This window comes from Abramis brama, assembly GCF_963993115.1.
Source record: "Abramis brama genome assembly, chromosome: 1".
Taxonomy (NCBI): Eukaryota; Metazoa; Chordata; class Actinopteri; order Cypriniformes; family Leuciscidae; genus Abramis; species Abramis brama.
Window position 1 is genome coordinate 19,043,544 of NC_139963.1, and position 26,040 is coordinate 19,069,583.

The 26,040-nt window shown below is 39.3% G+C and overlaps 1 protein-coding gene across 1 annotated transcript in view; it reads right to left on the reverse strand.

Moving 5' to 3' along the window:
• The window catches only part of sdk2a (sidekick cell adhesion molecule 2a), a 143,927-nt gene that overhangs the window by 14,025 nt on the left and 103,862 nt on the right, over positions 1 to 26,040 (reverse strand). Inside the window, exons 10-38 of the mRNA XM_084117027.1 lie at positions 25,150 to 25,266; positions 24,757 to 24,924; positions 23,834 to 23,936; positions 23,202 to 23,378; positions 21,934 to 22,070; positions 21,696 to 21,843; positions 16,450 to 16,590; positions 16,072 to 16,253; positions 13,919 to 14,034; positions 13,548 to 13,743; positions 13,346 to 13,444; positions 13,071 to 13,262; positions 11,319 to 11,440; positions 11,117 to 11,226; positions 9,463 to 9,613; positions 8,187 to 8,424; positions 7,351 to 7,466; positions 7,073 to 7,262; positions 6,888 to 6,986; positions 6,078 to 6,272; positions 5,793 to 5,994; positions 5,592 to 5,695; positions 5,267 to 5,337; positions 5,021 to 5,156; positions 4,111 to 4,167; positions 3,141 to 3,242; positions 2,874 to 2,989; positions 1,182 to 1,368; positions 172 to 309 (exon numbers count right to left, since the gene is read on the reverse strand). Of these exons, the coding sequence (XP_083973153.1) occupies positions 172 to 309; positions 1,182 to 1,368; positions 2,874 to 2,989; positions 3,141 to 3,242; positions 4,111 to 4,167; positions 5,021 to 5,156; positions 5,267 to 5,337; positions 5,592 to 5,695; positions 5,793 to 5,994; positions 6,078 to 6,272; positions 6,888 to 6,986; positions 7,073 to 7,262; positions 7,351 to 7,466; positions 8,187 to 8,424; positions 9,463 to 9,613; positions 11,117 to 11,226; positions 11,319 to 11,440; positions 13,071 to 13,262; positions 13,346 to 13,444; positions 13,548 to 13,743; positions 13,919 to 14,034; positions 16,072 to 16,253; positions 16,450 to 16,590; positions 21,696 to 21,843; positions 21,934 to 22,070; positions 23,202 to 23,378; positions 23,834 to 23,936; positions 24,757 to 24,924; positions 25,150 to 25,266 (4,110 nt within the window). The remainder of the gene's footprint in view (positions 1 to 171; positions 310 to 1,181; positions 1,369 to 2,873; positions 2,990 to 3,140; positions 3,243 to 4,110; positions 4,168 to 5,020; positions 5,157 to 5,266; positions 5,338 to 5,591; positions 5,696 to 5,792; positions 5,995 to 6,077; positions 6,273 to 6,887; positions 6,987 to 7,072; positions 7,263 to 7,350; positions 7,467 to 8,186; positions 8,425 to 9,462; positions 9,614 to 11,116; positions 11,227 to 11,318; positions 11,441 to 13,070; positions 13,263 to 13,345; positions 13,445 to 13,547; positions 13,744 to 13,918; positions 14,035 to 16,071; positions 16,254 to 16,449; positions 16,591 to 21,695; positions 21,844 to 21,933; positions 22,071 to 23,201; positions 23,379 to 23,833; positions 23,937 to 24,756; positions 24,925 to 25,149; positions 25,267 to 26,040) is intronic.

Genomic DNA, 26,040 nt, shown 5'->3' on the forward strand with positions numbered 1-26,040 from the left:
CGCCAAAAAGAAACCTCATCTTGACCAGATTTGAAGAGCAAATTTCAGACATTTGTAAGTTTAAAAAAGCATGATGTAAAAAAAAAGAAAATGGTGTAAATCAGCTGCTTATGGAAAGCTACCTCTATAATTTGCTCAGCCAAAAGCTTTTAGTGTGGTGTAGTTTCTCACCATCCACAGGCGTGCAGGGCTCGTAGACCACGCGGTATCCCTCCACGATGCCATTGGGCTGCTTGGGCTCACCCCAGGACATGTTGACTGAGGTAGTGGTGAGTTCACTAAAGTGGATAAAACTGGGAGCGCTTGGAGCTGTGGAGTTAAAGAGCTCTCAATCAACATCCAACACAGTTTCACGCATTATGATTGTTTGATTTCCATAGATCTAATCAGGGCCAAAAATGAATGCTTGCCAAAGTAAAATAAATAAAGTTTGTCAATAATGCTGATAAGAAATATTTATTTATTTCTTTTTATTTTATACTGTATTATTTATTATTTTTCCTCAATTCACCCACTATTTGGCAGGGGTGTCAAAAGATATTCTTGATCCTGGACACAGCTAGATTTAAAAAAAAACCTCAAAAAGTATTTTTCAGCACATGTATATTTAAGCACTCTTCTGGTGTTAGAGGTCAGGGTAATGTTGCAGTAATTCAAGGAGTTAGTTTGCCCTCCGGAAGATTGGCACGAAGACTTGAGTTGGCTCATCTCCCAGTGTCTTAGTGTAAGCTGAGCCAAGATTCAGTCTCGCCTGTACTGTTCTCATTGTTACTTCCTCACTACACTGTTACACTCTTTAAGGGAGCGGAAAAGGCTGAATTAACTTTTCTCAATCGCTTGGAACAGAGTTCTTCTTAAGCTGACCTGCCAAAAAAACACTTCCTCAATATGTGGCCCATTTTCTCAAACCCAGTTCCCAGCTCCCGGTCCTAAATGAACTGTCATGAGCTTCCGTTCCAACAGACTACCCCCCAAGATTCTCCTTCATAATCTAAAACCATAGCCCTCATGCAATCCATATTATGTAATCCGTCCAATTGAAAATGAATACCCTTTCCAGTAGGGATTTTTGGGAAAACAGTGGGATCAAAGATCTAGGACATTCTCCCAAAGCGGGTTAAGCATGAAGGTCACTTCACTGGTTGTTGATTGATGCATTTTGCATTGAGTCCCATGGTCACCTGCTTGCTGAGTGCGCCCTCTGGTGGGCAGCGAGCGCGGGCCGTCCCCTGCCGCGTTGAAGGCAGCCACGCTGATCATGTAGGTGGTGTAGCCAGTCAAGTTCTTCAGCTTCACGCTCAGCTCCGGCAGGAAGAGAGTGCGGAGTCGCTCAGTCTCATTCTGCAGCTGAAACTCCCAATAATAAATCTAGCAAGACAAATCGCACAAATTAATTACTTCACAATTTGTCAATCTGATGGGCTATTAAGCTTAATATTTTAGAGCAGCAGTCCTCAAACTTTTCAGACCAAGTCTGATTAAATCAGTCTATCAGGCTAAGGATCAATTAGTCACCTAGTTATTATTCTATACTAATAGAATAGAATAAAAGCCTATTTGTGCAAGAATGTGGCCTATGTCTTAAGGCCTATTCTGACCAAGAACGATAACTATAAAGGTAATGGTAATTATATTAGCGTCCAAACCAATGCACAATAACGTTGTTTGGTAGCTTGTTTAAGTCAGGCGCATTCTGATTGGCAGTCAGAGTTTTTTATTGTTAATCAGCTGGATTTTTTTTTTTTTTTTTTTTTTGAAAGTAACTTTCCCTATTGTCATTGAATTAGGACGATTATTAAAACTTTATAGTTATAATTATCGTTAAAGTTATTGTCCTTGGTGTGAATGGGCATTTAGAGCATCTAATTAGACCTATGCACTGTCTTGTACTTATTTAAATTGTAACAAGAAACATAAAGAATTTATAATTTTAGCACTTTAAAGCAGTGGATCTGAACCTAATTTTTTACTTCAAGGAACCCCATTGTCCAAAACAATATTTGAAGGCCATCCCTCACTCAAATTTCTACCCAATAAAATATTTTAGAGCTTGGCATAACTAGAAAGATGTATATTCAGTATATATATACAAATATAGTTGTTTCAGCTTATTTTCATGCTTGTTTTGTCTTATTTTAAATAATTGTAAGTCATCTTGAGGCCCCCTTGGAAGTTTGTTGAAAATCACTGAACCCACAGAAGAGTTTCAAAACATTTCTGAAAAAAAAAAAAAATGCAATGCAGTTTTAAAACAATTCTCTATCAATAGCATGCTGTATGTGTAGGCCTATATATTATATATATATACACCAAGGACAGTAGTCACACTATCAGTAATGTTAATGCAGAAGAACAGCAGAGTCCACACCACAACTGTCATATCACAGAAGAAAGTTATAATTGGATTCATTTTCTCAAGCATTTTGTTTCTCCAGCTGATGAACGATAAAAACATTGACAGCCAATCAGAATCAGACCTCGAGCATTTAAAGTGGCAGACAACAAACTGCAGCGCATACAGAGCCATATTGTATGCTGGTGTGGACGTTTATATGGTTATCATTATAGTTATCATTCTTGGAGTGAACGGGCCTCAACAGTATATCGGCTTTGTCAGGTCACACATACTCGTCTTTCATCCCTCACTAAACTCACATTATTGGTTTAGCCAATGTAGCGTTGTTGACTATGTCATATCAAATAAGCAATAATTTGTTTGCTTTTTCGAACTGAGGGACGATCCAGAATTATTTTCTCTGGTAACTGACAGCATTTCCACAGTTGTGTTGCACACCATCAGGGGGCGCTCAAAGAACCACTGTTTTAGTTTTGAATTGATCTTTGAATTGCTGAGGCACACTGAAGTGTCCTACCTTATAGCCTTGAATATCCCCATTTTGGGCCTCCACTGGAGGAGGGTCCCATGTGACATCAAGCTGAGTGGCTGTTGAGGACTGGATAGCGACATTCTGAGGTGGAGCAGTGGGCACTGAAGAGAGAGAGAGAGAGAGAGATGATCAAACCAGACTGACTGATTTATTAGACTGTATACTGACTGACAGCACTACTGCATGTTTTATTAGACTGTGAAATCAATAATATTGACTGAGAGCATCAAGGAGGAATACTTGTGCCCTTACCCGCCTCTCCCACAAACACTTCCTGTGGCGAGCTGGTGGGCCCCTCCCCTACCGCATTATACACACTCAGTCGGATCTCGTAGCGCTTGTGTTTATTCAGATCTGAACAATGGAAAAAAAGTGCACACCCTATTCAATATTGCATGATAAAACCTTAAGTGGTGCTAAAACATAATGATCCCGTTCCAATGAAGTGAGAAGTTGTGAGGAAAAGCCAATGACAGTGTGGAGAGAAATGGGCACAGTCAGACGTGAGAAGAGAGACAAATGAGACTGGACTCTCGTGTGAGCAAATAAACGAGGTGTGAGAAAGAGTACTACTCGCTACTGGAGTTCAGAGATTGAGTTTGGCAGGATGAAGGAGTGGATGACTGGAAAGCAGTGTTGGGGAGTAACTAACCAAAATGAACGATGCTGCTAACTTAATGTTCTTTAGTATAATCAGAGTAACTTTTCCAGTAATAAGCTACTGTTTCCTGATTCATCTTAGTGAATTTGTTCATTCAGATGTTTCATTAAAGAGAACTGTTGCGAAAAAGAAAATGATTGACAGATTTGAGTCCCTGTGTGAATATTTAGGTTGTATTGATATGCATAAAAATATCCTTAATAATATTAATCATCAACAATATAAATTAAATGTTTAAATTATACATTCATATTTCAATAGAAACAATAATATAAAATGTAATTTAATAAGCATATATGAAGTAATATTCACAGATTGTAATATTTAGAATTTAAGAACTTAATTATGAAAATAATTGCTCCAAAATGCTTTTGATTAATTTAATGCATCCTGACTGAAAAAAACTGTTTTATTGGTAGTTCAGCTAACTGTTTATTGGATGGCTTGACTGCAGTTAAACTTCTTCAGATATGAACAGCTTGAAGTAGCTTCCCCAACACTGGTATAAATGATGACGACAGAAACACTGATGAAAGAGCGAGAGCGAATCTCAGGACTTACTGTCCAGCTCGTATTGTGTAAGTGAGGATTCGGTCAGGTTCCTCACACTGTAAGGGGCTGAGGACGGTTGAGTGGAGGGGAGAGGATGGCAGTGAGCAAGATCAAAGTTAAAGAGGGAGAGAGATAAAGAATAAGTAAGAGAAAGAGAGAAAAAAAAAGAGCTCGATTAGCGCATTAGCTCATGCTAGCGGAAAGACTGGCAGCTCTACAGACTTTGCGAGCGAAACGAACTGCTCAGAAAACAATTAACACAGCCCTCATTATCAAACATTGTAAAGCTTCAATTACATGCATGTTAATGTCATGAGCCACAATAGAATGTGCAGTTACAGGGAAACACAAAACAGACGAGTTAGCATTTCGCTGAATTAGCTTATCTCTCTATGTACTTATATACATGTGATTGTGACGCAAGTACTTTTTGATCAGCACAAACACTTCCCATACAAAACCCATGGTTTAATGCCAATATGGCTTAGTTACAATTGTTTTTATTAAAAGTTGTATGGACATTAACAAAGCTCCATAGTAGTATCATGTTTTTTGGACAAAGTACCATGATGGTAGTAGTTTCCTGTGCTTTCTGTAGCTCAAACAATAGAGTATTGTGTTAACAACACCAAGGTCATGGGTTTGATTCTCAGGGAAAGTAAGAACTGATAAAATTTAAATGCAAGATATTCAAAGTATCCTGTACTATGTATTTTTATTCTTTGATGTACCTTGAAATACATGGTAGTAATACCAAGGTACATGAATATAATAATCAAGTCATCATATTATCCCATGACTGTACCATGGTACAAACCGTCTTTTATAAGGCTATTGTTACCACTGTAAGTTTTTGTAGATAACAGGGCTAGATAGACAAATACTAATTTAGACTTGAGTGAGTTTATTTGAGATTCACCTGTGAGCTCAGCCCAGTTGCCTGGTGGGCTGTTCACTGTGCGCACTGTGAAGCTGCGTAGGCGATCGTAACGCAGTTCTCTGTAGCGTACTCGAAAACCAAGCAAAATGCCATTGATCTCCTCCTCGGGGGGTGGCTGGATGGGTTTGAACAGATTATCATTATCTCCTGTTTGTAAACACAACATTCAACAACAGATAAAGACCCATGTTCCCTCTCAGAACAGCGTGATGAATCAGACCTCACCTTCCAGCGGACCAGCACAGATGTGGTGGTGTGCGGCGTCACAGAGAGGATTGTGGGAGCTTTGTCGGGAGCTAATGGAACACAAACAGACAGTTTGTTCAGCTAATGATTGCGGAGCTGCAAAGACCCTGATAAGAGTCGAACAACCAAGAGTGAAATCCAGCTAATAGTGGTGGAACTGTTAGCAGCGTTCTGGTTATACGCCAAAGGTCAAGCATGAGGTAACCCAGCAGTTTTTCCCCTTCACTGGCTGCATCCAATTTTGGCCACATTATGATTCATCTCAGGCCTCGACAGCATTAAAGCGTTTCACAGTTGCCCCTACCGTCCTGTAGAGTGGTGATTGCCTCGCTCTCCTCGCTGTACTCGCTGTCCCCAATATCATTAGTGGCTTTCACTCTGAACTGGTAGGAAGTGAAAGGCTTGAGCCTGCAAACAGGAAAAAAGCTCAGTAGGACTACTGCGGTGCTACCAGTTTTGTCCTCTATGACCCTCAGAGTTTGACACAGGATCGATTCAGGCTTACCTGTCTATGATGTAAGAGGTGGCCTCATGGTTGACTGATGCCGAGTGGACAGTCCAGTTGCTGTCGGGCAGCTCTCTGTACTGGACTGTGTAGTATCGAATGGGTGACAGGCCATCGCTGCCTGGTTCCCATGACAGGAGCACACTGCGGGCCAGGACCTCTTCCTGAGGCACAGCGGGACGACTTGTGGGCTGTGGGCGTGCTGAGGGGAGATTAGATGAGTCGTTTTAATCAGTGACATGTGGTAAACAGCACCTGACCTTGTAAAGAGAGGTGAAGCAGTACCTCTTTTTTCTGTAGTGACCACCAGCGCTTCGGCCGCTTCTCCCCAGCCCTTTCGAGTCTGGGCTGTGAGGCGGAACACATAAACACTCTCTGGTTTCAGTCCAGCTGCTGTATACTGTCGTGCACTTGGGTTGAGCACATCGACGATGGCGGAGGTAATACTGGAGGAGTTTCTCCGGTAAGCAATCTGATAGGCTAGATGAGAGAAACTGTTAGTAGATTCTGAATATGATTATCATGTAACTGGTCCTACAAGCACCCCTTCAAACGGGATTCAATTGATCATTGTAGCCAATCACAGGCATACACGTTTGGCACGTCAACACAATGGCCAATCAGAAACATATATGTTGAGCGTGTCAACACAATGGCCAATCAGAAACATATATGTTGAGCGTGTCAACACAATGGCCAATCAGAAACATATATGTTGAGTACGTCAACAGAATGGCCAATCAGAGGTGAAGAATCCGTTGAACAGCGCTCAAAATTCTAGAGGGAAATGCTGGTATTGTCACATTTTTTTTAATTTCAGTACTTTTGACAACACTAATGTTCATTGACAGCTGATTAATTGCGGTAAATCTTAGAAATTCTACAATCATACCATCGTGCAGTGTGACTGCTCCAATGAAATGTCAATGGGACGTTTGGGAGAAAAGTTTCGGCTGTAATGTGTACCAATCCAATCTGACATGAAAGACCGTGGCACCATAGATTTTACCCATGGTCACACTGTGATCATGAATCAGTCTGACAAGTCACAATAGTAAAGGACTGCAAAAATCATATATAGTGCACCCAATTTACCAAGGATAATGCCATTTGGCTGGGCAGGGGGCTGCCAGATCAGTCTTACTGAGGAAGTCCTAACTTCAGGGAAAAGGATCCCGACTGGAGGCCCAGGTACTGTTAAAAAAAATTAAATGTAACTAGTACAACATAAGCAAGATTAATAACTTATGGTGGTTGTTAATTGTGGTTTAGACTCTCACCATCATCAAGTGTGCGCTCAAAGATGGGCGGAGAACTTGGCATGCCATCTCCTATACGGGTGAAGGATAGAACCTGGATCTCATAAAGCACATACTTCCCAAGACCAGTGAGCTGGACACTGTAAGTGGTATTTCCCTCCACCGACCAGAAACGTAGAGCTGACTCGGCATCCTTCTCCTTGTATACCACCTGCAATGAGGAGGATTAAATGCATCTTTTCACTACTGCAATGAATTCAAGGTCAATAAATCTAGTAGGAATCCAGTTAACAATGTACCTTATAGCCCAAAATTAATCCATTGCGGTCAGTCTCTGGCACGTCACCCCAGCGGACCAGGATGCTGCTGGAGGTGGTAGCAAAAGCTGAAACATTTGCAGGGCCACTGGAGGGGACTAACAAATGGAGAAAACATACAATTAACAACTGTAAGATTGATCAGAGTTTCAAACGGGAACAGCGTGGATTTTGTCATTCATTGTACCTGTCACATGTTTACAAGATAAAGCATACGCCAATGCAGTCTGGTTACAATTCGGTACATAATTGTAAAAACGTGTTTCCGACTGCGCTGCCAGCTGTTAATCAAACTGTGAATGACAGACAGTTTGAGAAAATAACTTTTTTTTCAATACTTGCATGAAAATAACTTTTTAATGGTCTAAGCAACAGAGAGCAAATGGAGGAAAATACCCCAGGGAGTGTCATATCTCTTCTAAAGTTTCAGATGAGATCTCAACAATCTCACAAACTTAGATTTGCTAAGACGCTAAAGTCTGAAAACAAAACTCAAATATGCCTCATCAATCAATTATCTGAGTTATACTATCCACAGTTATTTTATAGATATCTTCTCTTACTGTATGCCAGCAATTGTCTCATCTATTTTTTATTTCTCATAAGAATTTTAGGAGATACAAAGTTAGTTGAATCATAACTGCAAACTCCATTAAGACTCCTGGATAATAAAGGAACAACCTTTGAGCAATAAAGTGTTCCTGTGGGCAGCCATCATAATTAATTCAAAGGTCAGCATTGTTGTAAAAGCATTTGAGAAGGTACAAAAGAGCAAAAGTACAAGAGAGGGAGGAAAGAAAGCACAGCAGATTTCTCACCTGACTCTCTGGTTCTCCCGTGTACTGGCTGGCTCCACGGTCCTGGCCCGATGCCATTGAACGACTGCACTTTGACCTCGTATTCTGTCCACTCCTCCAGGTCCTCAATGGTAAACTCTCTCTCTAGCCTGTCAGGAATGATGTGGGACAGGACCCCAACCTTTGAGCCCAGGCGTGAGTACTGCACCCTGTAGCCCACCAGCTCTGGATTGCCATTGTATTCCCATTCTGGCAGTGGCTAGAATACAGACACACTTCAACTTAGATTAGAAATCTTAGCATCTTAGAATATTTATCACCACTCGACCAGGTCTTATCACCGTTAGGAAAATAAAATCACAAATGAAATCTCTTCAATACCCCAACTGTTTCTCCAAAAACAATGAGATGCAAATGGAGACTTCTGCTTAAGTTTACAATTTTTCTGATTTATCTCCTGAGAAGAAGACCCCAAGAATATGTCTCTTCAGATGAGACAACGGGTCTCATTCACTAATAATTGTGTGTATTTTCCAAAAAAATCACAACATGTATGCACATTAATTTGTTTTTAACCTCTTTTGCCCAAGGTCAGGTCAAGTCAAGTAACCTTTATTTATATAACACTTTTTACAATACAGATTGTTTCAAAGGAGCTTTACAGTGATAACAGGAAAATAATGTAACAAAGTTTGTTTTGGCTGCACAGCAGCTCTAGAAAAAATAGTGTCATTGTCCAGCTTATGTAAGTTCAGTGTTGATTTATTTATTAATTTAGTTCATTTATCAATACGGCAGCTCCAGATTAAACAGATTTGAGAGACAAGTTTACAGTTGATGTCAAGTATCATCAGTGTTATTCACCATCATGTCCCTCTGATTTTCGGGATAAGTATAGGGTTAGGTTTACGGGTAGGGAGGACTAAGGTGAATGAGACCCAATGTCTGAAAACGTTCTCAAATTTGCGGAGATGCCAAAGTAAAGTTGAGATACCAACAGTTCTCATTCATTTCTTCCAAGATCTAATTATCAGAACTTTCCAAATTAATAACATATTTAACATAACATAATTTCTCCATAGTAATTGGGAATAGGAAGCAATAAGAAACACTGAAGTTGCTACTTAAATAAAAGACTGGGACCTATATTAATTCTACAAAGCTATATGAACAAGCAAACACTGATCAATAAAATTTTCCTATGGGTAGAAATGCAATCTCCGGACTACTCAAAATAAAACGAACACACATCTTTTCCTCTTAAGCATATCGATCACGTTCCAGAACGCATACGTACCACCCATCTGAGCCACAGGCTGGTCTCGCTGGCTGTGCGGAGAGTGATGTTGGCTGGGGCGATGTCAGGAGGAGCCTGTAGGGTCTGGATCTTCCTAGATGGCTGGCTGGGTGGGCTTGTGCCTACTATATTCACCTGCCTCATTCGAAACCTAAAATCAAACGGCAAGTTATAACGCAGCCTACAGGCATCGTATATGGGCCATTCTACAGAATTGGTGCAAACTGCAGTCCCACGACCAAAAAACACATTTAAAAATCACGTAAGTATTCAAATCTTAGATATTTACTAAGATTCTTATTATTATCTATTGAATCCTACAATAATATTTAAAATATCAATAAGCTTAATACATATAAAATCATAATTTGTGGGTACTTTCAATTGGGAGGTGGCTGTCTCGAACCTTAATACCTAAATTTCAACTTTTTTTTGTGCAAATTTTAGCAATTTTTTCCAATGATGTTTTTAAAAATATCTTTTAGATTTTAGAAGTAAAAAAAAAGAAAGAAAAAAAAGATATTTTCTTTGTAAATCATGAAACTTTATGTAAAAAAATGTGTCCCATGTTGTCATGTCACTACCAAAACAGTGTGTGTTTAAGTCCATTGGCTGAGACTGATTTTGACTACACCCCTACATGATCAGGAAATATTCCTGTGTCCCTCTCTCTCATAGCTACATAGTGAGTAGATAGGTCCCATAATTTTGAGGTAAATGTGTTCAAAAGTCTGAAAATCTGTGTGTAACTAAAAGGAATGTCACTAACAAAAAACTTTTTTCTGCAATTAAGCAAACTTTTTTGGGTGTTATTCCATAAAATTTAATTTTTACGTGTGAATAACTGTTAAGAACTGTGCTAGCTAACCATGTGCTGATTAGCATCTTTGAGCTAGGCTCAAAAGTATCTAAAATTGTCACTACCGAAACAGTCACAACCGGAACGTGGTGAAGTTTCGGTTGTGACATCATAGTTTTTTGGGTGTTATTCGATAAAATTTATTTTTTTGTGTGTGTACAACTGTTCAAAACTATGCTAGCTAACCATGTGCTGATTAGCATCTTTGAACTAGGCTTAAAAGTATCACTAGTATTGTCACTATCGAAACAGTCATGTTGTGACAGGACAAGATGTTATGATGGTGTTTGGTTCAATGTATATTCAAAATAATGAATCCTTAACTTTGAAATCAGTATGCTTAACTGCAAGCCTTTTACAAAAAAAGATTGGATTCAAAAAACACAAATCTATTAATAAATTATAAATAAATTACAACTGAAATATTGTTAAAATTTTAATTGTTATTGATTTAACTGTGAAAACTTTTTAATAAAATAGCAATAAATATATTTTCAAGGCAGATGCAAACAAAATCATAATAGGTCAATATAACCCTTGTTAATACATTTTATATTATTGTATTTCGGTAGTGACAAATTTGGGGAGAGGAAAAATATTCCAACACTTTCTGAAATTACAATATAAGAATTAACTGCACAATTATGTGTACCTTGGATATTATACAATTTGCATACATAAAATATTTGTGGGAAAAGACAAAGTTTTTTCAAGACGTTTCCAACTCTGACATTGAACCAAATCTGTAGAATGGCCCAGTACATCTCAGATTTCAACATGTCGCAGGGGATGGACCTGTAGTACGTGTAGGGGTTCAGGCCCAGGACCTCAAGGGATCGTGCATCAGGCTCATTGGCCAACTGATGGGCCATGACCCACTCCTCATTTTCTCCGATAACACCGATCTGAACGTGCAACAAAGGAAAGAGAGAGATCAGTGATGGCTAATAAAAAAGGTGATAGCTTGAGCTCTCAACGTAAATTTGTTCTGAACTACCTGAGCCTCTACAAGCCAGCGTGAGATAGATGTTTTTCCATCATAGCCCGGTTTGAACTGCAGGGTAACTGAACGTGGGCTGATGTTGGAGATGGCGATGTTGGTAGGAGGTCCAGGCATCTCTATGGGAACGCGAGCAACGAAAAATGCAGGATGAATGGTAGAAATGGCTCAGTGGGAAACAAATAAAAGGCATTGTAACAATATTATTGCAATTCACTCGCAATGCCTCATGCTGAATTAAAAAATGAAGCAAATCAGACCATTCTGAACAATATGCAAAAGACTTTTACATTCCTCAGCCTCACATTCGGCGGGGACAAATGCATTCAGAATCAAAGAGAGATGCACATTGTCCTTATTTGCATGACACATTTCTGTCTGCCATCAGTTAATTTTTGCATGCAGAAGCAGAAGCTTTCAAATTAGCATCATGGGGAACAAAAAGTGAGACAAGATAGGTTTGATTTAAAAACAGTGTGATCCATCCAGCATACCGATGCTTCATTATAAGCATCTAAAGAGGACAACTTCAAAGCATTTTTTTCACGGTGTCTCGTCTCACTGTGTTTAGTCTCTTTCTTGTGTCTAAGAGGTGGCTGAAGATTATGAATATTAATGCACAATGCCATCATATTCAGCGTGCCTTCATTAACTCTGATATCAAGAGGAAGGTTAATAAGGGCACACAGTTAAAATTAACATCCAAAGCAATGTTCAACCCGGTTGTTTTTTAAGCACAGTAAAGTTGTTGTTTTTTTGCTTGCACTGTAAAAAAAAAAAATATATTGTTGGTTTAACTTAAAAAAATAAGTTACCTGGATGCCTTAAAATTTTTAATTCATTGAATTAAAAAAATGTAGTTAAAGGCCCCCTGAAATCAAAATGTAAGTTTTTTAGCTTTTAGTATGAATATGTTAGCCTTAAGGTTATGAATAAGCTGGTGTGTTCCAAAACAATGACAAAATTCGCATTTAGGAGATAAAAGCATTCAAAACTTAATCTCCCACTTCTGTTAAAATGGATCACAGATTTTTATGACATCATGGCAGACTTCAGCTTCTACTGTCAACTATCTGCTGTCCAATCAAATGCTCTCAAGAATCTAAAGGGTCCCGTCCCCATGCTATAAATACCACCTGACCACCTTATTGCATATTATTCTGTTTTCCAACTGTATGTTGGTTAAGAATGAAATGGCTAGAATTTATTCACACCTCTACTATTAAATCCTGTCAAGTACGACTTGCAGTCTGTGAGGTAAACTAAACGTTATTGGCTGTTTGAAAAGGGGGAGGAGTCATTCAATATGTCCCCGCCTTAGCTTCCTGTTTCAGTGGAAATTACGTCAACGCATCATACAAAGCTGCGCGTTCCAAGGCACTTCAGTGGGCGTTTAATACAATGAAGAAGATTGATTTAATATACAGAAACTCAAAAATATTATGTTATCTAAACCACATTAATTATCTAAGCTGATTTGACAAAAGAACAAAAGTTGTGATAAATCATGAAAATAATTTTTCACAGTGTGCTCAGTTGTTCAGATTTCTACTGGCCCCAACAAACACAAAATATCAATTAAATCTTATGAACACAATTTTTAATTCATTTGAAATAACAGCTGGAGACAGTATAGTGATTATAATAATACAGGAGCTACAAATTCTACACTTTTGCTGGAAAATGATGGCATGACGGTATCGACTCAATCTTGGGGTGAAAGAAAACTTTGAATGAGTAGAAACTGACCTGGTGGCACACCAGAGGAAATGGTGGAGGACGACAGCTGACCTTGACCTTTGGAGGTCATCCCGGCCACCTGAATGGTGTAGGTAGTGAGTGCAGTCAAACCGGTGACCCGGTACTCCTGCGTGATGTTCGGCAGGTAATGCGTGACGCGCGTGTTCGTCCTGTTGAATTCCTCCCAGGAAATGCGATACCCTGCGAGCACAAGACAGAAAGCGGTTGAGAATACACTCACTTCCGAAGATCGGAAGAAATCGCCATTTTTCTGGTACGGGTACCTGTGAGGATGCCGTTCTTCTCGGGCGGATCTTTCCAGCTCACTTTGAGAGAAGTGTCCAGGATTTCTGTGAAGCTCAGGTGACCTACAGGTCCTGGGGCTGAGAATACAGACACCCACATTGAGTCTTTTCAAACAGACACCTGCAAGCCTGAAGTGAGCATCGTTATGTGTAGAGACGGATACGTAAAAAGGACACTCACAGTCTTCGTGGGTGCGTATGCGCTGCGGAGTGCTGCGAGGACCATCTCCTGGCGTAGTGAAGCACAGCACGCAAGTCAAGTACTCTGTGAACTTCTTCAGTCCGGTGATGTAACCCACATGAACACTGTCTTGAAAATTGGGTCTTACAGTAACCAAGGTAACATCTTCCTCGTGGCCTGGTTCCCATGCCAACAGCTGAAGTAAAAAAAATGGACAGATGTGACCACTATCTATCGCTTAGCACAAGCCAATGTGAATCCTGCTGCTGCTGTCTCAGCATGACATATATTGGAAGTAATGAAACCATTACAATAAAAAGAGCACTGCAGTCCTGTGCTTGACCAATAGAGGGCACTGGATGGACGCTCACCTTGTATCCCTGGTTGATGCCATTGATAAACTGTGGACTCGGGGCGCTCCACGTGAAACGGACTGTGGTGGAGTTGACAGCCTCTGCCTGGACGTTCCCAGGTGGGACCGTGGGCACTTGAAAAGAGAAGATTTGAAGAGATGAGTTGAGGAATGAGATGAGGTGGGGGAAATCAAAGAGCGACAGTGACAAAAAAAGAGACAGAGACAATAATTCCATCCTTTTCTTTTTGTGAGAACTATTAGACAGTGTATAAACTGTTATCTAATCTAAAAATGGATCTAGCATGAAAAGCAGCCATTTTAAAATGGGTGATTTTGATCTGTCACAACCATCAAAATGTCATAATTTTGGCATAATCTGTTTAAATTTGGTATGAATATGATTATATGAATATGATTTCAAGACCAAAAACATATATATTTGGCTGTGTACCCTCATGTTGTGTGCGAACCTGTAAATGCATGATTTTCTGCCCATTACAAACTATTCATTTTTCCTCAAAATTATGATAAATAAGAAGTGACATCATTTTCTCAGCATGATGAGAAGACAAGAAAATCATTCCATTCATTTTCTCAATTTTAACACAAATTGTAATGTTGATGGCTTAACTGTTCAACCCTGTTACCCAAGTTACTGTAAGAAAAAAAGTGATCAGAAATATTAAATTATACAAATATATCTAATATTAAATTAAATATTACATCTGTTAAAATCATATAAATATTTAATTATCTATTTGTTAATGACCAAAACAGATATTTAGCTGCAACCCACATGTTGCATGCAAACATGTAACTGCATTTTACCCCATTACAAAAAAAAAATATATTCCATATATATAAATATATAATGCATTAAACAATAAACAGATAGAAAAGACAGAACAGATAGAACCTCTACAGGAATGAAATTACATCAAATCTTCATGTAAAGTTAAAAAAAAAAAGAGAAAGGGAAAAACAATAAGAAAAAAACATTATAAACACATACAGAGGAAAATATTATGCATCAGTGGTATTAAAAAAAAAATCATCATAATATTTCAAGAATGTCACTTACCTATATGAAGATAAAAACTATCCCAAAAGTTCTGAGGTTTTTTTTTCACAATGAAAAAATTAATGGATCAGTGTTTCAAAAAATTATATTCCTTGAAAATTGTGACACACAGGACATGACATCATTTGAACCATTTCTTCATCATGACGAGAAGAAAATAATCTCAATCAATTTTCTATATTTTTACACAAACTGTAAATTTAAATGCATTTGTAAACCTTATTCAACCCTGTTACCCAAGTTATTGTAAGAAAAAATATTATCAAAACAATTTTTTTTATTTAATTCACAGGAAATGTTAACTTAATAATATTACATTAAATATTACATCTGTTGAAATCATATATATCATTCTTTAACAAGACAGGAATAATGATAATCTTATTCCATTTTCTCCATTTTTACACAAAACGTACAATATAGTGATGGCATTTGTTAAGCTTAACTGTTCAACCATGCTACTGTAAGAAAAAATGACCAATAAATAATTGTCTTTAATTTATGAGAAACATTAAATCTTAAAATATCTAATAGCAAATTAGGCATTTAGGGCCAAATTTACTAACCATTTGCGCCAATGCAAAAACTCTTTTGGTGTTAAAAATTACTGTCAGGGTTTACCAAAGACACACAATGAAAAATTACTGCTGAAAAGTGCTCAAAATAATGTTTACGGTTGACCTTATTGCATATGCATTTGTATGAGTTTCCTTTTCAGATGCAAAATTTATGGGAGGAGAGTATTTAAATTAATCATGCAAGGCGATTTACTAAGGTTTGCGCTCGTCAATTTACTAGTGTTTGCGCCATTATTTACCGCCCAAAAAAAGCACGTCTTAAACCAGATGCTTGCATTGCTCTTTGTAGATTGCGTTGGTCATTATGGAAATGATCCGGCTGCATCTGTGTTTGGGATTGCGCTCTCACGGCAATTTGCCCTGTTTAGTAAATCTTGCGCCTAAGCCAGACAGCAACATAGTATCGGCCCAGATCGAATCCACATGTACCAGATGTGGCCCGGATCTGGGCCGACACTATGTTGTTGCCTGGGAAATCTGTTGATTATAAAATACTCTCAAGGTCCTCACCGCCTTGTAGGGTCCATTCCGTGACTTTGGGGCTGTAGACGCCCTGGCCTGCCCCGTTATAAGCGGCCACCTCAATCTCGTAGTTGGTCCAAATGATGAGGTCCTCCAGCAGAAGATTTGTTTGGTCTGGGTTAGTGATGTTCTTCATCTGACAGTCCACTGGTAATCCAGACAGACAGTACCTGAGCGGCATGGTGGGAATAGTAAGAGACATGGAAAAAACATCTGTCCTATGACTTCTGAGACTCAAATAAAGGAGCTCTCACTGAGTGGGGTTCCAATGGGACTTGAACCAGGCTAGACCCGACCTACTCTAGAAGATGAAGTTCTGCTGAGAACAACTTGATTGTGTAAAGGAAAGTCCCAGAGATCTCTCACCTGATGATGTAGCCTTGAAGCGGCCCGTTTTGGTGGCTCTCAGGGGGCGGCTGCCACTGGATCATGATGGACTGGTTGGTTCGGCCACTGGCTATCACTGTCTGAGGAGGGGCGCTTGGGGGCTCCTCCGGTAATGGTACTCTAAAAACAGGGAATTGGGAGAACGAGTCAAAAAAGAGATTAAAAGAGAAAGTGGAATGGCCATGTGACACAGGGTTGAGTCGGTTACCTCGCTCTCCACCCAATTACTTCGGGAATCACTGGAAGATTAATATCACATGCAGTAAGTTAAAACTGTCTCAGACCTCATTGAAAATGTGAGTTTCTTTTTTTGTGTTATTATTATTTGAACCTGGAAATAAGCAAGGTTGTATGATTTTGAGAAAAACTAAGGAACATTATGGTGCAAAAACCAGATCTACAATATTCATAGCTCATATATAACCACATTTATGACAATGGGCCCTATCATACATTCGGCACAATGCGGCGCCAGGTGCGGCGCAAGTGTTTTTTGTTAGTTTCAGCCCGACGCAGTTATCTTTTTCACGTCCTGTGCCACGTTGTTTAAATAGCAAATGCATTTGCGCCTATTTGTGTGCCCATGGGCGTGCTGGTCTGAAAACGAGGTGTGTTCGGGCGTAGACTGCACCATTGAGCAACTGAAACCTGGTCTAAAGTCAATGGCACAGTATTTTTATTGTTATTTAAAGGGCGCTTTAGTAATATGTGCCTATAGGCGGGTCCACAATGCGCATACACTCTGCTTATTACACACACAGGGACGTGCAGCAGCACACAAACATGCCAAATATTAAAAATAAAAGGATTACTATGTAAAATATTAATATTTTGTACATAAAGATATGGTGGAATCTGGCTTGTCCCGTAGATGGTCTGCTTGTGCGCTCACACGAGCAGTACTGTTTGCGCTCTGGAAAAGCGGTCAGCGAATCCACCATGGTGCGACCGCAACTTTCTTTTAAAGGGAAAGGGAGATGAGCCTCTGATTGGTTTATTGCACGTTACGCCCAAAACACACCCATTACTCATTAAGAGAATAGGGACAACCCTTTTAGACCATGCGCCGGGTGCGCCGACCATTTTTCCCGTCGTTAAACTTCCAGAAGTGGATTCAGACACGCCCTAAGTGCACTTGCGCCGTGTACTTTAGACCATGCGCTTAGATCTTTAAAATATGGCCCATTGACCACATATATGCTGACTGTGTCTGTGTGTCATTGTAATGCACCAGTTGCCGGTGAATACCGATTAAGGACTTTGATCTCAGAAGCCGTCTGAGCGCTGGCTGCATTTCGAGCAGTGGCCCTCGAAATACATGCTTTCACTTGACGTGAGATGATCAAAGACGCCACAACCAAAATTGGCTAATGACACATAGTACAAAAAATCCAGCACGACTCCTCTAAAATCTATTTAACTTGACATCTTGATATCTCCTGCGTGAGAGTTGCAGTTATGTGGCTGAGATAAAGCGCTGTGTTTTAGGATCAAAGAAATAGGCGAGGATCCTTGAGCGGCGCAGTGCTGTTATGTCACCCCCACCTCTGCGGGTTCCCCTGTCTGAACGCGCTGACAGAAGAATGTCTTCTGATCTGCAAGTTGCAAAATGAGTGGAAGTTGTTAGTTGAGAGAATAGATCTGGTGTGAGATGAGCTCAGAGTCTGTGGGAATGAACGGATGGTAATTTTTTTTTTTTTTGCATAAGTTTGTGAGTTTATGGTGCGTTTGTCAGAATCAGGGAGGTTTATAATACCTGTTAGCATTCCCATTCATCTCCGGCAGCTGCTTGCTCAGATAATACATGATTTTAAAATCTATGTTCAAGGGAGTTCAGTTCAAATCAATTCAATAACTCACCTATAACATGCTTATTTATCACCAACTACTGGAGTAAATATGTAATTTGAACGAATCAGTGAATGAATCTGAACAAATATCTGAACTAGGAGGATGAATCAAAATAATGTAAATGTGCAAATATGTACAGTACCATTGAAATGTTTGAGGTCAGTAAGTTTTTTTTACGTTTTTATTCAGCTGATAAAGGATGCATTAAATTGTTTAAAAGTGACAGTAAGACATATTCAAAAGATTAGTTTTCAAATAAATGCTGTCCTTTTGAACTTTTTATTCATCAAAGAATCCTGGAAAAAAAAAATGTATCACAGTTTCCATAAAAATATTAAGCAGCACAATTGAAACATTTATATTGATAATGTTCAACATTGATAATGATAAGAAATGTTTCTTGAGCATCAAATCATCATATTAGAATGATTTCTGAAGAATCGTGTGACGGAAGACTGGAGTAATGATGCTGAAAATACAGCTTTACCATCACAGGAATAAATTACAGTTTAAAATATATTCATATAGAAAACAGTTATTTTAATTTGTAATACTATTTCACAATATTACTGTTTTTACTGTATTTTTTTTTTTATCAATAAATGCAGCCTTGGTGAGATTTTGAATGGTAGCAGGAAAACAACGCCATGATGATGCTGATTGGCTCAACATTGAGCACCACAAGAACACACACAGTCCCATCAAAGTTAACATATTTAATCCAGATAAAATGCTAATTTTAAATTAGCCTGCAGAGTTACAGCATCTACCAGCAATGCTAAGCAGCCAAACCTTGACCATTTGTTTTTCATATGCTAAATTATAAATTAGGTGTCAAATGATGAAACCTCCACGAAGTTCACCACTTTGACCACTGTGTTCGAGAACAATATGCCATTCTCATAATAATGTGTTATGCATTTTCGCCCCCAGGAATGTTAGCTCTTGACGTGGTATTGCATCAGCTACACATTTTTTTTCCCCTAATATTTTCCAAGTTTGTTTTTTGTAAGTCCGTCGAGGACTTTGGTATCCTGGGCAGCAGATTATTGATTTGCCACAGCTGTGCATGCGCAGGAAGTTGCAGACGGGCAAAGAATGTTTACTTCCCACAAGTCTTCAGATCTCATCCTCAAACATTGATTTGAGCTTGACTTTTTCCATTTTCCATTTTCAATCAGTCTCCCTCCAGCTGTAATGAAGCATACACACTTCACTCTCCAGCTGATCCGAAGAAACTCCAAATGTATCAGATTACAAGAATCAAATATCTGTGAACGACTGCTTCTTTCTTAGCAGGATCCCTTAAGACACAACCAGATACGAATATTAATGCTAAAACATTGCATTCAAGCAGAAATGTTGCTTGGCATTTTCTCGGTTTTTGGGGCATCTTTGAGTCAGGATGTTACGTGTGTGCGTCTCAGACGTCACATGCGTTCCTATGGGATCGGAGCGCATTTGAAGGCGCTTGGCGCTCTTTGTAATGCTGTACAGTGCGGTTGTACAAAAGTCTCTCAGTGTACAGTTCCATTTCTCACAGCACTGCAGGCTGAGATTCAGCTGAATAATGCACTCCCTCATCACGAGGGTCTGCGAGAAGATATTTCTCTTCCAGCTTTTCTCTCCACCAGGCTTTTATGGCTATTTTTCTAGCTTAAGTCCGATTCTCATGGACATGTCTGCGCTAGTCCTTAGGACACCCCAGGAATCCCTGATAACTGACCGTCTGATGGAAAGCGATGTACTGTAAAATCACTACCTTCAATCTGATTGGCTGATATTCACTTCTGGAAGTAAGGGAACAACCGTTTTCTTAGCAACCTGTCTGAGCAATGAGGATCACCAGTGGCATCAAATCTATTTGTAAGTGTCTTTAACTCCTAGCTTTTAAACAAATCAGTACTTATTGTGTACCTACCTGTTTTTACACTGTATTTATATTTTAAAATACCTTAATGCAATTACAGCTGTAATCACACTGTTGACCCTTCCCTTACACCTTAAACCTAACGTACCCATACCACCAAACCTGTCCCTAACCTTACCCATATCACAACTCAATAGCAGCAAATTGTTATGCAATACAACATGAACAATATTTTTAGATGTAAGTACATACGTAGTGGTTAAAGACACCTAATATAAAGTGTGCCCTATTTGTTCAAAATTTCCCATACATTTGTACACAAAGACTGTGGCATTATTTGAATCCACATAAAGCTAAAGCCACACCTTGCTAAAGCCCAAAGTATGCTTTAGTTTTTATGCGTACACTAGGGTACGTGTACACTACACGAAGTCCGCACATGCATCTTGGAATTTTTTTGTGCATTATTATTATTTTTTATCACTAGTTTGTCCACAAGGTGGCAACACTTTTGTCAGACTTTTGTCAGAACAACAACAATAGAATAGACAACAGACGGCCTCGTTGACGAGCGTTACGAGATACACGCAACTCTAGCTTAAAGGAGTACAAAAGCCATTTTATCGCGTATAACTTTTGGAGAGAAATAGAACAGACATTGGACAAAGACGAAACTTTCTAGTGTGCATGTGTTGACCGCCTGAGTTCACGCACGCTATAAAATGGAGTATACTTTAAAAAGGCTATGCGTTCGGCTGTAAGCAAACGCTTATATCATGTCTACACTAGACGCGACAAAGCGACCGTTGCAAAATAATTTGTTCTTCGTGCCAAAAGTAGTGTGATCGCTTTAAATACGTCAGAAATAGAATAGGGCATCAGTTTACTGTCAGAAATTGGTTGTGTCAAGTCACGCCGCACCACATCCAGTGTAGACAGCATCACTGATTATAATGTGTGCCTCACCGCTTATGTCTGGTGTTGACCTGGTGTTAGCATTCGCGACAAAACTGAATAATGAAACTGTATACTTTTACCGTGTCTACACCGAATGTGACTGTTGTCGTGTCGCAACAGCTAGAATTATAATGGATTCTATTTGCTTGTGTCGGGTCGCGTAGGCGCGGTATTAGAGCTTCACGCGCCATAATTTAAATATTTTTTTCCCTGTCTGCCTATTATTGTGTAGTTCATACTTTTTTTTTTTTTAAACTTGACTCTAAATGGCATGTAATGTACAAGTGAACTGTGACTATTCGCTTTCCATGTCAGTCTCTTTCTGTGGAAGTGGGAAGTCCTTGACCTGAATAAGTTGTAATAAAGACTAAACGTCATGCTATAGTCAAAAATCTGGCTTCGTTAACACTTTGTTCCTTGAATATGTTTAAAAAACAATCATTTTGTTAACATTAAATCTCACAGTATGATGTCCTAAGCTTCAGGCTTAACTGTGATAACAGAAAAGGTGAGCTACAGATTCTGGATTTTTGACTGCCGCACTCACCGTGCCGTCTCCCTGCTGAACTGGCCCTTCCCCACATCGTTGACGGCACACAGGCGGAACTGGTAAGAGCGTGCCGGGATGAGCCCTCCCACAATCACGCTGGCGGCTTCTGGATCGATGTTGGCCAAGAGGACGGTCCATGGTGCGTCTGTCACCAACAGAGACATTGAGAGTGGACTCTGGAGCTGAATGATGAGTGAAGAGTGATGACAAAAATACAGCAGGCCAGAAAACTCACTGTTCTCTGACACCTCCAGGGTGTAACGGATGAGCGGGCTGTTCCCGTCAAAGGCCTGGGCCCAGGTCAGGTTGATGGTTCTTCTCTCAGAGCTGCTGAGGGTGGCGATGAGGTTCTCTGGAGCGTGAGGCAACTGCCTGCAGAGAGAGAGAGAGAGAGAGAGAGAGAGAGAGAGAGAGAGAGAGAGCGAGGCCAAAGTAACAAAAAGTGATCATTAATCACTCACACATTTTACACTGAATTTCCTTTCTGTTCAAAATATACACTACCATTCAAAATTGTGGGGTCGGTAAGATGTTTTAGAAAGAAGTCTCTTATGCTCACCAAGGCCGATACAGTAAACTGTAGTATTGTGAAATATTATAACAATTTCAAATAACCTTTTCTATTTGAATATGCTTTAAAATGAGATGTATTCCTGTGATCATAGCTGAATTTTCAGCATCATTATTCCAGTCTTCAATGTCACATGATCCTTCAGAAATCATTGAGAAAAATTTCTCATTATTATCAGCGTTGAAAACCTTTATGCTGTTAATTATGTTCAACAGAAATAAGTTCAAAAGAACAGAATTTATTCGAAATTGAAATCTTTTGTTACATTATAAATGTCTTTACTGTCACTTTTGATCAATTTAATGCATCCTTGCTGAATAAATGTATTCATTTCTTTAAAAAAATGTACTGACCCCAAACTTTTAATGGTAGCATACATGATAAACTGTTTTAGTACTGTTTACACTCACTTTATATGCAAATCGTTTGCAGATTAGCAAAAAAGCAGAAAAATAAGTTATTTTTCTGCTATTTTGCTAATCTGCAAACGATTTGACAACACAAATGCACAATTGGTTGTCATGTCAATAAACCAAACCAAACTGATGTTGAGTGAGAGATAAATAGAGTTTTTATAATAAACGTTGTCTCTCTTGTTTACATAAATGTTGCCTCAACTGCTTTGCCAATGCACCATTATTTATCAAGCAGATAAAACACAATGCACTTCTGTACATGAAACAATGAAATATTGGTAAAAAAAGAGGAAAGAGTAAAGGAGAGAATTTTGGATGTTTTGTTTACTATTCATTGTGCATTCCCAACAACCTATTGCCTCAGTTCTTTAAATCCCAATAGAAAAACAAAGCTCACAGATAAAATCCAAAACAATGTCCAAGAGGCAGTGATAATCGGTAGCTGAATGTGAATCTATAAGGCGAAGCACACAGAGAGTGGGTAACTGGCTGGGCGTCAGTCTCTTTGACGTGTACCTGACTCTCAGGTGAGCGCTGCGAGAATCGTTGCCTCCCACAGAGGTGACCTTACAGGTGTAGGTCCCAATGTCCCCCGACCAGGTCTGAGATATATGCAGGGTGCCGTTGGAATCGAGACGCAAGCGGGGACTCGACTTCACATCAATAGCCGTTCCACCTTTTTCCCAGATGTGCCTGTCAACAACGGAGGTCTATTTACTTCTTATTCACAGCAACAATACATGGAAAAACACATACACACACAACAGCACATTGGCCTGCACACACACATACACATCAACACTTCTTAATTGCAGCCACATCGTTTTCCCATTTAATCTCAACTGTCTTGCGTTTAATTAAAGTCTCCATCTAAGTTATTGCTTTGTTTACATTTCATCCATTTTCCCTGATCAAATGAATAACAACAGCCCAGCAGGTGACAGTTAAATCAAGTCTTATGAGACTGAATGTAATAAACACACAGGACAGGAAGTGAAGGAACAAGCTAGTGTTGATCAAAGATGGAGTGTTAGATAAGGCAGAGAGAGAGAGAGAGAGAGAGAGAGAGAGAGAGAGAGAGAGAGAGAGAGACTATAGATATTTAGACAGAGTTGACAAAGACATGGATAGGATGGTCGAGGCTGTACCTGATTGTAACGCTGGGGTCATGGGTCACCCCGCAGGTCATGGCTGCTTTGGTGCCCTTGATCACGCTCTGGTCCTGAGGTGGATTAGTGATTCGTGTTCGAGCTGCACACACAAATCACAGTGTAGTACCGTGATCGATCACATTGATTTCAACCTCCAATTTCTGTAACAACCATCCCTTGTGAAAAAGAAGTATATTTGGGGTGTTTCCTTCAACCTATATTGCTTATAAATATTTTTAAAAAGTCAGCCACCTCAAAGTCATGTGGTTTGATCATCAAAATTATGTGGTGAAATCAACATGCAGAAACAAAACAAAAGACAAAATAAAACAACAAAAACAAAACAGAACACACAAAATAAAACAACAAAAACACAACACACAAAACAAAAAAAAGATGGCACAAAACAACAAAACCAAACAAAAACCAAACAAAAAAACCTCATGTGGTGCGATCATAAAAATGATGCAGCGAAATCAGCACAACAAAACAAAACAAAACAAAACAAAACAAAACAAAACAAAACAAAACAAAACAAAACAAAACAAAACAACAACACAAAATATAACAAAACGAACAAACAAAACAAAACAAAAAACACAACATAACAAAAACAAAACAAAACACACACACAAAAAAAACACACCACAAAAACAAAACAAAAAACAACAAAACTAAAAAACACACCACAACCTAACAAAACACAAATTAAAACACATAAAAAATATAAAACTGCAGACCCTCATGTCTGTGCGTCAAGGTCTTAAAATATCCAATAATATGATGAATGTTATGACAAATCAAGGTTAGTTCAAGTTGAAGGAAATTATTTTATTACTTTGTAATGTACTTGATGGTTAATACATGACATTTCAGTCATTTCTAGTCACTCTGCGTGAGACGACGAGCCATACACTCACCCCACACCACCAGATCGGACGAGGCTTCGTCAATCCCACGGGAGTTACTGGCCATGCAGGTGTAGGATCCGGCGTCAGACAGGTGAGAGGGGCTGATCAGAAGACTGCCAGACTCCAGCAAAGTGAAACGCGGCAACTGCACAGAGCCGCTTGCCAGAACCCGCTCAGCTGTGCAAAGACGGAGGGATGGCGATACACAAGGGAGAGAGAGAGAGAGAGAGAAATGAAAATGACGATCAAACAGACAAGACAGTCCCCAGCTCATCAGAACAACGTTGATTGGACACTTGATTTAGCCGACATCCCTCAGCTTCCATAGAAACATTGATGTCCGAAAGTCCGAGACACTGATGGGTATCTTTCTCTGAGAGAGATGACTGATTGGAGACTGACCTTTCTGCCATGTGATTGCGGGTCGCGGGGCCCCTGAGGTCTCACAGTGTAAAATGATAGACATGCCATCAATCACGGCGCTGTCAGAGGGGCCGGCCGTGATGTTTGGGGCGATACCTGCAGCAGAGAGAGAGGCTGGTAAGACAAATATGCACATATTCACCCAAACACACACACTAGGGACTTTCCATTGACTTCTATTGTTGTCTTACTGAGCTAATACTATTTTCCAACTCAACTTCTTCCTCTAAACCTAACAGACCCTTCTGTATTTTTAGATATTCCTGAAGACATTTAGTATATTTATAAAAACAATTTTCTTTGCGAGGACTGTTGGCTGGTTCCTAAGTGCAGGCGACTTCTGGATTTATTGTCGTTGTAGACAAAATTAAATTGTTAAGGAATGATCTGGAAACATAATTCTGCTGCTGATTCGATCCAATCCATCCATGTACGCTCCAGTCCAGTTTTACTTTCATCCTGGACATATACTGTCTCTATTTAACAAGTGTAATCACTCAAAAAAACAACTTCAAAGTTCATTACATTAAGCATTAATGCTTTCTTCTAGGCTATGTTCCTTTCTCACCACATCGCTCTGTTGCCCGCTCTCTGTTCCAGTAAATGACTAAATAAAACACCAGATATGCTCTGTAACATCCACTGATACACAGTAGCAACTTTGCTTGGTTTATTAAATATAGTAAACACAGATGGATTTACAATTCTGCTCATAAGTTTACACACCCTTTGAAATAGGAGCCGATGAGTTTAAACCTTTTTAATTGGATGATTGAATTGGACATGTGCATATCTCATTTAGCATTTAAAGGGCAGAACTAAATAAAAAAATAAAAAAAGTTGCCATCTTAAGCACCAGTGAATGTTTTC